Here is a 13,931-nt window from a genome sequence, read left to right as displayed (position 1 = left end):
CTTATTTAAATCGACATGTAATAAATGTAAAAGTTATATATGGAATATGGACAAAAAGAAGAACTGTATTTAAGGAAATACATCAATGCAAAGTTAAACTATGATACGTATTATATATAAAGAATGAGTCATTTAATTTAAATATATGAGGTCCACTTTTAAAATTCTACCTAGAAGAAGTTATAATGTTCCTATTTTAATAAGATAGATGCAAGTTGATTAAATTTCACGGATGAACAAAGTTGTCAATTTTCTAAAGTTTCAAGAACAAGTCAAGTTTCGTAGTCTGCCAATAATTAAACCGATTCTTAAGATGGGAACATATTATACGATAATACTTTCAACATTTCAGTATTGTCAGGCTATATAAATAGAGATAATTACTCTATTGTAGAGATACTCCATATAATAGAGTTCATCTATTGACTATTTCAAAAGAAAAGATAGAGAAATCATTTTTCAAAATATAATAAAATTTTATATTTCTACAATAAAGTTTTTGTTAAAAATATTTTTAAAAATATTAAAATAGACTGGAGAGGATCTTACAAAACATAAAAAATGGAAGATTGGTACATTTAAAGTTCAAGAAAAGTTTACCATATTAATATTAAACTACATGTTAGTCATGTAATGCACATAAATCTTTTTTTGACAAAGAAAAAGGGTTAAATCCGGGTCAATGACACAGACCTAACTTCCGGGTAAACGTATAGCCTATGAATAGACCTTTTCCTTAGCATTCAAATGAGTCGAAAGCAATGGATCCATATCCGTGTGGCCAGTGGAAATCGAAACTGATACCATATTGAAGCCAGAGTTCTCTCAAATACCACTAGGCTAACCCCACTAGTTAATGCACATAAATCTTAAATTTATATTTTGGTAAATATATATTTTTTAACAATTTGAAAGCATCAATCCAAAGTAAATGTTATATCTCATAGTGATATAAATTAGTAAAACTCATTAGACCATTAGTCTCGAACTACCTTTGACATTTAGGATTAATTATTCATTTTCTTATAACACATGTAAACTTCATGAATGTCAAATTTATCTACTTTACATTACTATTTCTAGTTTCATCTAATTAATTAACTGAGATTTCAAATGAGTTAATTAAATTAAACTGATAACTATTTCATTAACTTTTTTTTTGTCAGCAACAATACAGACTCATATTGACTCTGTTAACCAAACTGGAGAATCCGTATCTATATGAACGACGTAAGACGATTGCTTTCTTACACTGCGTGCTAGACAGTCCGCCTTCGTATTTTTTGTCATGGGTACATGGACCACCTCCGAAGAAGTAAAACTTCTTCTCAGACTTCTTATGTCTTCCAAATAACTTGCAAAGGCTGGCCATTCATCTGATTCAGAAATCATTTTCACCAACTGCGAACAATCTGTTGCAAAAGTAACATTATATTGTCTTAAATTCTTCATACATTCCATTGCCCAAATCAGTGCCTCAATCTCCGAGTGCAGAGGAGAAAGACTTGCTCTCGTATTCCTTGCACCCATTAACCCATCAAAACCTTCCAAAGTACTATACCATCCTTGTCCTGAAAAATTCTCATTAACCTTCCATGATCCATCGGAGAAACACCATCTGCCTGGAATTAGTGGAACCTGTGTTATAGCTGATGTCGTAGCAACTTCTACTCCTTGGTTAAGGGAATTTTGTGCTTCTTTCCAAAGTCGGGACTCAATCTCGGCTAACTGAAGAGTATCCCGTGGATCAATATCAAAATTACTAAAAACTTTACAATTTTTTGCCTTCCAAATGTACCATAGTATCCAAGCGAAATGATGATCCTCGATTACTGGGGTTACCCGCCAGAAAAAATGGTCCATATATATTTGCAAATAATGAGTTGGTGGGGAAGATTGTCGGATTTGATGGAATCCTAGACAAAGCCCAAACTTGAACCGCTGGTGGACATTCAAAGAAAATATGATTTATGGATTCGTCCTGGTCTCCACATCTTGTACAAATGGTCTCTCCTTGTATTCCTCTAGCTTTTAGATTATTTTTTACCGCTATACAACCAGAAAGCATTTGCCATAGAAAATGTCTCATTTTAGGTGGACATTTTATTTTCCAACACTGCGCCTTCAGAGGGATGATGGATGGTCCTAATTCTGGTAATGCACGATCTCTATCCGGATATATCATTTCAATCTGATAACCAAATTTAACTGTATACCTCCCATTATTATTGAAATGCCAGCCGTCTCTATCTGTTATCATAGATCTGCTTAACGGGATACTTAGAATAATCTTAACATCCTCAGGGTCAACCAGACTCTGAATCGTTTGAATATTCCATGTCCTCGAATTTTCATTGATGAGTGAGTCTACCGTCAGGTCCGGGAAAAGATTGTGGTGGTTTTTATTTCATTAACTATTTATATTACACAAATATGTATTTTTAATATGCAAACATGAAACAAATTCTCTTTCAATTTCATTTTATTTTTCGTTCTAACTTTTTTACACAAATTAATAAAATCATTAAATTTCTTGTTTTACCTCTAAAATGATAAAATTGGAAAGTAAATAAATCCATTAAAAATAAAATGACAATTAAAATGAAACAATTATTTTAGTCTAGAACGACAAGTAATAAGAAAGTACGGTTCTACCTTGGGATGATCAAATGTTTAATATATATGTAGTTGTGATTTGTAAACATGAAAATAAGAAAATTTATATATGTAATATACATTCTTGTAAAATTAGCAAATATGTTGGTAACATGTTGTTTCAATTGGTAAATATAATGTGTTTAGAGGTGTTGGATAATTCCAAGTTCATGGAAACTTAACATATTATTAAATATTTAATATGTTAAGACATAAACACAAAAAGGAAATATATAAATAGGAAAAAAAATTATATTTAGATTAGTTTGTGTTTTCATATCCCACATGTTAAAGAGAATTGTCTTTCATATATTAGAGGTCTAATGCAGAGGTTTTCCATAAGATCTAAAAGAGTAGATCAAAGATCTAAGAGAATAGTTCAAGGATCTAAGAGAAGTATTGAGAGCTTTAGTTTTGAGAAGTTTTTAAAGCTGATAAGAAAAGTTGTTCTTATAAATTCTTTGTTTCTAGAGATCATAGAGATTTGAATTGGTATTAGAGCCTCAGGTTGAAAACTCTAATCTAAGTTTAAGTTGAACCTAAGACCATGGTGCTTGTGAACAAGATATCGCGTAAGCAAGATGGCGGACGTGACTAGAGCTCCACGCACGAAGGACTTTGGATCCGCAACCATTAAATGTTCGATGTTATCATCTACAAACTATACATTTTGGTCGATGAGGATGAAGGTTCAACTTCGTGTTCATGAAGTATGGGACACGATCCAACCCGGTCTGGATGATCAAAAGAAAAACGATGTTGCAATTGCTCTTTTGTTTCAATCTGTTCCCGAAACCTTGATTCTCCAGGTGGGAGACCAAGTCGCATCAAAATAGATCTGGAACGCCATTAACTCACGAACCTTGGAAATGATCGTGTAAGGGAGGCGAGACTTCATACATTGATGATGGTCGTAGGAATGTCGAGTGTAACACACAAAGAAAGCGTGTGTGACACATGTCTAGCAGAGAAGCAAGTAAGACACTAATTCCGGACTAAAGCCATGGTTCGTAAGAAGACCGAGGCATTCTATCAGTTCAAAAGAGTTTGCACCAATAGAGGAGGAGATTTTACCTCAGATGACTTCAATCTACTTTGTGAAAAAGTGGATTTTAAGCTCTTTTGGCCGAGATGAATTATATCACAAGAAACAATACATGGAGGCTTCTGGATAGATCGCCTGGAGTTAAACATACATGAGTATGTGACACAAGGATGTAAGCTTGTAACATAACTCACGTAGGTGTTAAATATACAAGGATATATGACACAAAGATGGAAACATGTAACACAATTTACGTACCAGTGGAGTCAAGGTTAAAGATCTCAAAGGCTGAAGACGAACCAGAGATAAATATGATGAGTGTTGAGCAGAAGACCGACATCCCTACTAGAGCACATGTACGCAAGATGGCGGACGTTACCAGAACTCTCATCGCAGTGAGTTTCAGCCGCAAGACTCATCACAACTTAAGTGATGAGGACAAGAGAAAGTTTTACAAGAATTGGGCCAATTCTAAGAAGATGCGGTGCAGAAGCAAGGAGAACATCCAATCTAACCTTGAGAAAGATGTGACTCCAATGGATGGAACCGCACACAATGGTGTGTAGAAGGATGATTGCTTGTTGATTAATTTTAAGAAAATGAGGAGCTTAATTGGATTTCAAGAAATTGATCTTCCTAATTCAAGTTGGAATTAAGAGGGTGAATGATAGATAATTCCAAACTTGTGGAAACTTAACATATTATTAGATGTTTAATATATTAATAGATAAATACAAAAAGGAAATCTAGAAATAGGAGAAAAAAATTCTATTTAGGTTAGTTTGTGTTTTCATATCTCATATGGTAAAGAGAATTGTATTTCATATAAATAGAGGTCTAATGCAGAGGTGTTCCATAAGATCTAAGAGAGTAGATCAAAGATCTAAGAGAGTAATGATTTAAGAAAAACATTGAGAACTTTAGTTTTGAGAAATTTCTAAAACTAATAAGAAAAGTTGTTCTTATAATTTTTTTGTTTCTATAGATCATAGAGATTTGAAGGGAGAGTACTTTCTCTTCGTGTTGGTGCAACAATTTGGTCATGGGTTTGATTGTTAATAATCTCCAGTTTCTCGGCTGAGATCATTTGGCGTCAGTCATAATTATGAGCTCCGGTTCTTACTCCAACATGGGTGTGCCATGGCTTCTTTAATATTCTTTGGTGTTGTAGTTGAATATTTTGCAGCAACAAGAGTGTATCTGGTGTTGGTTTTCTTGATGTCAGCTTTAGCCCTTGTCTGCATCGAGTGTTGGTTGGGCCCTTGAGGAACTAAAGGTGGAGGATGAGCAGCAATCTCTTGTTCTGGCTCTTCATCAGAGCTAGATTCAACTTGGCTCTAATACCATGTGAAAGAGAGAACTTTTAACTTAATAATATTTTCAACTTAATAATAACAGAGATGATTACACAATCAATATATAAGGTCTAATCAAACGATCTAGATACAAGAGAACACAACTTTTAAAGGTAAAGCAAACGGAGTGAAGAGTACTATGCAGTGGATAAGGTTGAGAGCGGAGAGAACCGATTGTCCAACTGCATTGCCGTGCGATGCTCTGTTTCACAAGACGACAAATGCAAAGCTGGATGAGACCGTTGAGCAGCGTGAGAGGTAGGTTCCAGTTGGGCTTGAATATTTGAATTCCCTTGTGCAGTAGTGTGGACTTCACTAACAGTTTTAACAGAAAATCAATTTCGTGGTTTTAAATTTTATACTCCCTCCGTTTCATATTAAGTGTCGTTGTAGAGATTTTTTTTCGTTGCAAAATAAGTGTCGTTTTAGCATTTCAATGCAAAATTTATTAACTTTATTCTGCATTTTATTTTTCTATTGGTTGAAATGTATGGATAATGATGTTTTTGTATGGAAAATATGTAAAATTTAATGATTTCTTAATCCGTGTGCACAACTCTAAAATGACACTTATTGAGAAACAGAGGGAGTATAAAATTGTGTGAAACAAAATAAGTAGACTAAGACTTAACTCTATAAAGTTCAGAGACTAATTATGTTCAACCTTTCGTAATCTTATTTCAAAAGTCAAAAGTTTAGAGTTGAAGATTTTGATACATCTGTCAGAGTAACCCTTGAGCCCAATTTAACATCCATGCTCATCACTCAAAGCCTTTGATTCAAGATCAGGTGTAGAGAAACTTGTCTGCTCCTTAAAACTTTGGATCATAGAGATTCTAAGCTCATCCAGCTAGAATAAGATTTATGTGAAAGTTATTTTTAATTAGTGGTTAATCATATAAGTATAACACATGATTACGGTTTGGCACGATGTTAACTTGTCGTATATGGTTATAGATATCTAATTATCGATAGCTGTTAAACAAAATAGATCTCTAAATCTAGATGCTAAGTTAATAAATCGTCAACTTTAATGTGTTGCATTATTTATTTTGTTCATGTCTTAATTGTTACGAATTAATGATAACTATTGATTTTCAGATGTAAATAAAGGTATTATCCTTTATTTATATATACGACTATGTAGTTTGAACCCATAAAATGGCTTTACAGATTAGATTTTTTTGTAGAGCACTCTCATCAGTAAACTCAAGGTGTTTTTCAACTTAAAAAAGTTTCATTGGAGAATATTTCTTTATATTTTAAGGATCCTAATGGTAAACTCGATTTTGATAATACATTTGAATTGTGGTTCATGAAGTGCGATAAATTTGAACTGTGGTTCATGAAATTTACGGAATAAATGCATATTTGATAAAGCAGTTTATAGAAAAAATGTAGTATAGTTTTGATAAAAAATAATGTAAAATAAATATATTAATACAGTTAGAAACTAGATTTGTTTTTTGGTGACACTGTCATAATATTTTTATTTTTATTATTTTGTAATAAAATACAAATTAAAAAACTGTAAATTTTTTATTTAAATTTATATAACTAAAATATTTAGTATGTTATATACATTTTAGGTATTCAGTATCTATTAAACTATTGGTTCACTTGAAATATTCTAGGTATAAATATATATGAACTGTCTTGTGTCGTGTTTCAATAATTTTTGTCAGTTTCGATTAAAATGTCCAAAATAACTAAAATTTTGATATAACATAAAGATATTCAAATTTTAATAGTATATTAAATATAATATTCTGAGTAGATAAATCAAAACTTACATATATTATTGTGTCAATTATATATATATATATGAATAGTTGTGAGTATGATTAAAAACTAGAAAAATAAATAAATGATTAGATAAAATAATACGAGTAACTATAAAAACGCACATGTACAGTACATACCACAATATAAGAAAACCATGGAAAACATATCCACTAACTAAGTGTTTTTTTTAAGAATAATAAATAGAATGTAAAATTTTTGTTCTTTTTTGTCATTGAAATGTAAATATATATTAGTATTTTGATTTTGTTGAGAGATGCTGATGTTTTTAGAGCATCTGTAACGTAGGTTTATCACTAATCCTTAGCATTTAATCCTAGATTGATATGAATATAATAAGGATTATAAGGACTTGGTTTTTAGAGACGTGACATCATCTGATTGTATGGAGGAGTAATGTGTTTTGTTTTGAAAAAGAAATTTGGTGAAAAAAATTAATAATTATTGTATTTTTATATTTAATCATGCAATAAATAAAAAATTTAATTTCACATGTTTTAAAATTTAATATTTTTTTTTATTTTTAAGAACTTCAAATTAGAAAACACCGTTAAACATATAATTTTGATTAGAGTCTTTAACTATTCAAACAGAAAAAAATTTTAAAAAATTATTTAATAATGCAAAGGATTCCAGTGGTGGCAGAAATCCTAAATGTCAATATTCATATTAATTAATAGTGCGAAAACGTAAAAAAAAAAGCTAGATGCTACCGTTACCTAAAAAAGGGCTTAATGGTGTGATTTTACAACAGCTGTTTATCCGTTTTATGTTTTCATTAATATATATATATATATAGATATATAAATAAAAAAAGAGAAGAGTTTGGTATATAAAAAGGAGAAGGGGGTGAGTTCGAAGCATCTTACAGTTACTCAACTTCATTCCTTCTTTTGCTCAGATCAAAGAAAGTCTATCTCCTTCTTTCCATAAGCCACACTCTCTGTATCTCTCCTCTGCCCTTTTCTTCATATGCTCTGTTTCTTGAACACACAGAAAGAAAGACAGAGAGAGAGAGAGAGTTCTTTAAAAAATAGAAAAAGAAGAACAAGTGAGAACTAAAGGACCTAATCAGTCTTAGTCTTTGTTTGCTTCTGATTCGTTCTCACCTTCTTCTCTTCTCTAAAAGAGAAAACGTAAGTCACTCTCTTTCTACTTAGAAAAACGTGAACAAAGAATAATTCTATACTCTGATTTACGTAACAGTCTCCTCTGTTCAGTTCATATGCTCTGTTTTATTTTATTTTGTCTGTGTTCACTTAGGTTTGATTCTTCTCTCTGTAGTGTTTGGTGACCTGAAACCGTGTCATATATATCCTCAGATCTATAGGCAAAAATGTCGGAGGGAGTGAGGCACGGAGAAGAGGCGATAGTGCCAAGCGGAAATGACAACCAAGGAGTTCAGATAAACGGAAACAACACCGGAAAAATCGATGAGCACGACGGCTCCGGTGGTTCTAAACTAAGTAGTTTCCTCTGGCACGGTGGTTCCGTCTGGGACGCTTGGTTCAGCTGCGCATCTAACCAGGTAAAATAAAGATACGCACTTTTTTTTTAAAGATACACGCTTTATTTCAAGAAACATGAAAGAGAGATCTGATTTTTTGCAACCCTTTTTTTTCAGGTGGCGCAAGTGCTTTTGACGCTGCCGTACTCGTTCAGTCAGCTAGGAATGTTATCAGGAATAGTACTTCAGATCTTCTATGGTTTACTCGGAAGCTGGACTGCTTACCTCATCAGTGTTCTCTACGTTGAGTATCGAGCTCGTAAAGAGAAAGAAGGCAAAAACTTCAAGAGCCATGTTATTCAGGTAAAATGAAAATCAGTGTTTTAGAATTCTGTATATACGGCATATAAGCATTAGTGTACGTGGCAAATTAGTCATAAACATATCAAATTTTCTAAAATGATTTAAATCGGTGCTAAAATCAGTTTTAATCGCTGTTAACTTCACTAAATATTAATTACAGTGGTTCGAAGTGCTTGATGGATTACTCGGGACATACTGGAAAGCACTAGGTCTCGCATTTAACTGCACTTTCCTCTTGTTCGGATCTGTAATCCAACTCATTGCTTGTGCCAGGTCTCTCTCTTTTAATGATCTCTCTTTCTCTCTCTCTTTTAAATTATTAATGGATGATGATTAATTATAATGATGATTAATTTGGTTGCAGTAACATTTATTACATAAACGATCACTTGGACAAGAGAACATGGACATACATATTCGGTGCATGTTGTGCAACTACTGTTTTTATACCGTCATTCCATAATTACCGGATTTGGTCATTCCTCGGCTTGGGTATGACCACTTACACCGCCTGGTACTTGGCCATCGCCTCCATTATCCACGGCCAGGTGATAAATTAGTTATCAATTTTTTATTATATATACATAAATTTCTCACAAAGAAATGTAATAATAAAGATGACTACATTGTCGTTTTCATATTTTTATGCTTTGCTATGAAATGACAGTATATGCCTACATTAAAAGAGAAATAATATTCGTATTTTTTTGTTAAAGGATTTTTTTGTAACTTACAAGAATTGAAGGAATTGAATTATTCCGTGTATCTAAACCCAATTTTGTATATTTATTTCTTCTTAACTGTTAATTATTCTCAATCTAATCATCGTTTTTAGATTAGTTTCTGATTTTTGTTGTTGATTTTGAAATTTTAGACGGAAGGTGTGAAACACTCAGGTCCAACGAAGCTAGTGCTTTATTTCACCGGAGCTACCAATATACTGTATACCTTTGGTGGTCACGCGGTTACTGTGTAAGTTTTTTTCTTATAGATAACCAAGTTTTGTTTATAATAAAAAGCATTAGATTGTTGACAAAAAAAAGCATTAGATTATGTCAGACATAGTTGAATACTACTACTATTTAAGCTATAGCTCTGTGTGGCAGAAAAGTATGTTAAAATCGGTGGGAAAATATTAAATTATGTTTGATGTATCATTTCTCCGCCGCTTCTTTTGCAGCTTTTGCCGGCAAGTATGGTGTAACTATAACTACAGTCCTGATAATTGTCATTATTATTTTTCTACACTTTAAGTAGTAACTAGATCATGACCCGCTCGATCGAGCGGGACTCAATTTTTTTTTATCTTTGTTTTTACTAAATGTTATACATGATCGTAATGTGTATTAATATAAAATTTTGATAAATAACAATGTGTACTAATGTGTTTAAATAAGCAATGTGTTTAATTACTAAATTTGATTTTTAAATTTTATGATAACGTAAAGTAATTTTTTCTATATTATTTTAAATATATAGTGCTATATATTTTGTATTTTCAACATTTATCATATAAAACTTACATTGGGATATTATTTATATGAAAATATGTATAACATAATATATTTATATATTATATAAACATATCCACACCCGCACGGGTTTTATTTTTAAATGTATTCTATATTATTTAGTTTATGTAGTATCGAGTTTGTATATTCAATTTTGTGTTTAAAGAACAATATCAAAACTGTCTTTCGTATGTAAAATAACATTTTGCAATCGCGAGTTGTGTCTTTTTATTGTAACACAAAATTTTATATAAAACTTATATTTTTTTGTACATTACGAAATTTAGTTTTTTAAAATAATTATTACGTAATTTCAAAATGAATTTGATCTCTGAGGTCTAATATATTTTGTGTGTAATGGTTCAAAGCATTTTTGATATATATTATATTTCAGTTTGGTTTGTTTTTAGTATTACTGTATAAATATAATACTATACAATATTACTATATTCTATACAATATATGAAGCTATGTGTTATTTGTTTTAGAAAATAGATTAGGCTCAACATAATTATAAGAATAGTCATATCTTTATGTATGTGTCTATGACTTATCTACCTAATGTTATTCGTACTAATAAAATTAATATGGTCAATAAAAGTATACTGATTAATTTAAAATGAATTGCATAGAGTAATTATAGAACGATTAATATTTTTAGTATTCTTAGTATATATCTTATTTAAGTCGATATGTAATAAATGTAAAAATCATATATGGAATATGGACAAAAAGAAGAATTGTATTTAAGGAAATACATCAATGCAAAGTTAGAGTATAGTACGTATTATATATAAAGAATGAGACATTTAATTTAAATATATGAGGTCCATCTTTAAAAATCCACCTAGAAGAAGTTGTAATGTTCCTGTTTTAATAAGATAGATACAATGTTACAAAAAAATTTAGTTATAAAATTAAATAATGATTTAATATTCATGTTCCTACACTATTGAATGCCACACAAACACTTCTACTAGTAATAGTACCCTTTTTGGTAATGTCAAATACACCCTTTGCTTATCATGGGTATTAACAGTAAATTTGATTATGCAGTGAGATAATGCATGCAATGTGGAAGCCACAGAAGTTTAAGTACATTTACTTAATGGCGACGTTATACGTTTTCACACTAACGATTCCATCAGCTTCCGCCGTTTATTGGGCCTTCGGAGACGAACTTCTTGACCACTCCAACGCATTCTCTCTTCTCCCCAAGAACGGGTGGCGTGATGCCGCCGTTATCCTCATGCTCATCCACCAGGTAAAATATGATAAACCTTCATATATTAACCTTTTTTACCTTTCTCATTTAGTATTACTTAGATCATGAGATGAGGTTAATTAAGTTTATGTAATGTGTTTATGCAGTTTATAACGTTCGGATTTGCGTGTACCCCGCTTTACTTTGTTTGGGAGAAAGTGATAGGGATGCATGACACAAAGAGCATTTGCTTGAGGGCTTTAGCTCGTTTGCCTGTGGTTATACCTATATGGTTCTTAGCTATTATTTTTCCATTTTTCGGTCCGATCAATTCCGCGGTTGGTGCTCTTCTGGTTAGCTTTACCGTCTATATCATCCCGTCCCTTGCTCACATGCTCACTTACCGATCTGCCTCCGCTCGTCAGGTATGCTCTTACTTGCTCAAACGAAGGTCAGTGGAGTTATATTTTTTAACTTGGGTAAGTCAGTGGAGTAATATTAATTAATTAAGGCTGTGAATAGTTACTTGGCATTGAAATTTGGAGGGTATAAAAATCTTTTTGTAAAGATAGATAATGTTATGTGTTCTGTATCATACGGAAGATACAGAACACATAATCAGAAATGAAAAGGAGCTGTACAATAGAGACTCTTTGCCTAACATTAAAACTAAAGTGAGAGTCTGAGTATGACAAATCACAATCATATCTATCTCTTTGTAATGGGTCAACAAAGCTTTCTCTCTGAATTCAATGGTTCTTGATTTTTCTTTTGTAGAATGCGGCGGAGAAGCCGCCGTTCTTCCTGCCGAGCTGGACTGCGATGTACGTGTTGAATGCTTTCGTGGTTATTTGGGTTCTAATAGTTGGATTCGGGTTCGGTGGATGGGCAAGTGTTACCAACTTTGTTCGTCAAGTCGACACTTTTGGTCTCTTTGCTAAATGTTACCAATGTAAACCGCCGGTTCCAGCTGCAGCCGCCGCGCACGCTCCTGTTTCCGCTTTACACCACCACCTTTGAGAGATCTAGCCTGCATGGTCTAGCTAGTGCTTTCGTGGAGATTATTTGTTCTTCTTTTGCGTTTTGTGTTCTATACGTGAGGGAGTAGAAGTCACAAAATAGTGTACCTTTTTTACACCTCCCCTTTGAATGCGTGTTAAGCTCTTGATGTTTTTTGGGGGTTTTGTAATTTTGTTCCTCCTTAGGTCGATAATATGATAGCGTGTTATTTCTTAATTTGGTATTACTAAGACAATCGGTGAAAACAAAAGTGTTATTTCTTAATTTGGTATTACTAAAACAATCGGTGAAAAAGTGTATGTGTTCTGTTCTTTTACCTGGCTTAGTAACATAATCCTTACGAGCGCGCATTTCTTGTTGACTAATGCTAAACTCGTTTATACCATAAATTTGCGAACTACACTATTTGTGTTTTAAGACATCTATAATTTTTATATAGTTAACACTGTTTTTTTTTGTTCAAGTATAGTTAACACTGTTATAATAATATTTTGTGAACTACACTTATTTATGTGTTATAAGACTCTTTTAACTTTATTTAAATTTATATTAAAACTTTTTTATAATAAAAATTTGAAATTATTTGCATTATAATTATTTTGAGATAATTCTATTGAATTGTAATAGTTTATAAATTTAATGAAATATAATTTTTAAAATTATATATGGATAACAATTAAAATATTTATTTATTTTTATCTCTAGAACATGTTTCATATACAGATTATTTATAAAATCCTTTATCCTATTTTTTATTAAATGCTTAGAAACTATAAATTTGTTGTTTAATCATAAAATTCAAAAGAGTTTGTATAAAACCTAGCCAAAAACACAAGATGATATATTATTTGTGTTTTGAGAGACTAAAAAGAATCAAAGAGTTTGGGATATAGAGCACGTCCACTGCATAAATAGATAAAAAGTTGTGAATGTTTTGTTGACTTTACAAGAAACATTATGTATTATTTATTTGATTAACCTTCACATTTGATAGAATAAGAAAACTGTGATGATTATAAAATGTATTTAAGAGTTTAAATTATAACAAAAAAATCATCAAAAGACAAAGTTACATGCAGATACATTGTGTCTTCCTCATCAGATACGAAAAAAGAACTACAGCGATTAAAAAAGTATGACAACCCAGAGGTTTTAAAACAAAACATTCAATTCTAAAAAAATTATTGTCGTAAAACTTAAACAAAATACAAAAATTATTTTTTCTATTTCTATTAACTTATTATTTAATATTGAAATTATTATACTCTTAACTAGGTTAATTTAGTCGGTTCAATTATAAATAAATGTAGTTTTCAAAAATTTAAAAATATGGTGTAGTTTTCAAAATATATTCTCATTTGATAGTAATTTTTCCAAATTTTCCCTAAACAACTAAATATGATCGGTTTATGGAAACAACCAATTCTTGAAATTGACTTCAACGTTGAAAACTCATTCAAACTGCAATATGAAATACTTTTTTTTTTCTAAAAAGAAACGTATCTATATTTTTTTGTTAGATATTTAC

General features: G+C 31.4%; 1 protein-coding gene across 2 annotated transcripts; it reads left to right on the top strand.

The window, feature by feature from the left end:
- Positions 1 to 7,700: 7,700 nt before the first annotated feature.
- LOC108843977 (auxin transporter protein 1) lies at positions 7,701 to 12,714 on the top strand. Of its 2 annotated transcripts, none has more exons than XM_018617157.2 (9): positions 7,701 to 7,994; positions 8,181 to 8,386; positions 8,483 to 8,668; positions 8,829 to 8,941; positions 9,033 to 9,216; positions 9,543 to 9,640; positions 11,236 to 11,443; positions 11,551 to 11,808; positions 12,161 to 12,714. In XM_018617157.2, exons 2-9 carry the CDS (start codon positions 8,195 to 8,197, stop codon positions 12,401 to 12,403), a joined length of 1,482 nt encoding a protein of 493 aa, XP_018472659.1. In that variant the 5' UTR covers positions 7,701 to 7,994; positions 8,181 to 8,194; the 3' UTR covers positions 12,404 to 12,714. The 2 variants fall into 2 exon arrangements, with proteins under 2 accessions (XP_018472659.1, XP_018472658.1); XM_018617156.2 differs by having other exon boundaries at positions 8,143 to 8,386.
- The last annotated feature ends 1,217 nt before the right edge of the window (positions 12,715 to 13,931 follow it).

Source organism: Raphanus sativus, chromosome 3, assembly GCF_000801105.2.
Source record: "Raphanus sativus cultivar WK10039 chromosome 3, ASM80110v3, whole genome shotgun sequence".
Taxonomy (NCBI): domain Eukaryota; kingdom Viridiplantae; phylum Streptophyta; class Magnoliopsida; order Brassicales; family Brassicaceae; genus Raphanus; species Raphanus sativus.
This window is presented reverse-complemented; position numbering and strand designations above follow the sequence as displayed.

Coding starts and splice junctions, on each gene's coding strand:
- LOC108843977 (XM_018617157.2), top strand. CDS start 8,195: ATGTCGGAGGGAGTGAGGCACGGAGAAGAGGCGATAGTGCCAAGCGGA. Junction 11,444..11,550: donor TCCTCATGCTCATCCACCAG/GTAAAATATGAT, acceptor GTGTTTATGCAG/TTTATAACGTTCGGATTTGC. Junction 11,809..12,160: donor GATCTGCCTCCGCTCGTCAG/GTATGCTCTTAC, acceptor TTTCTTTTGTAG/AATGCGGCGGAGAAGCCGCC.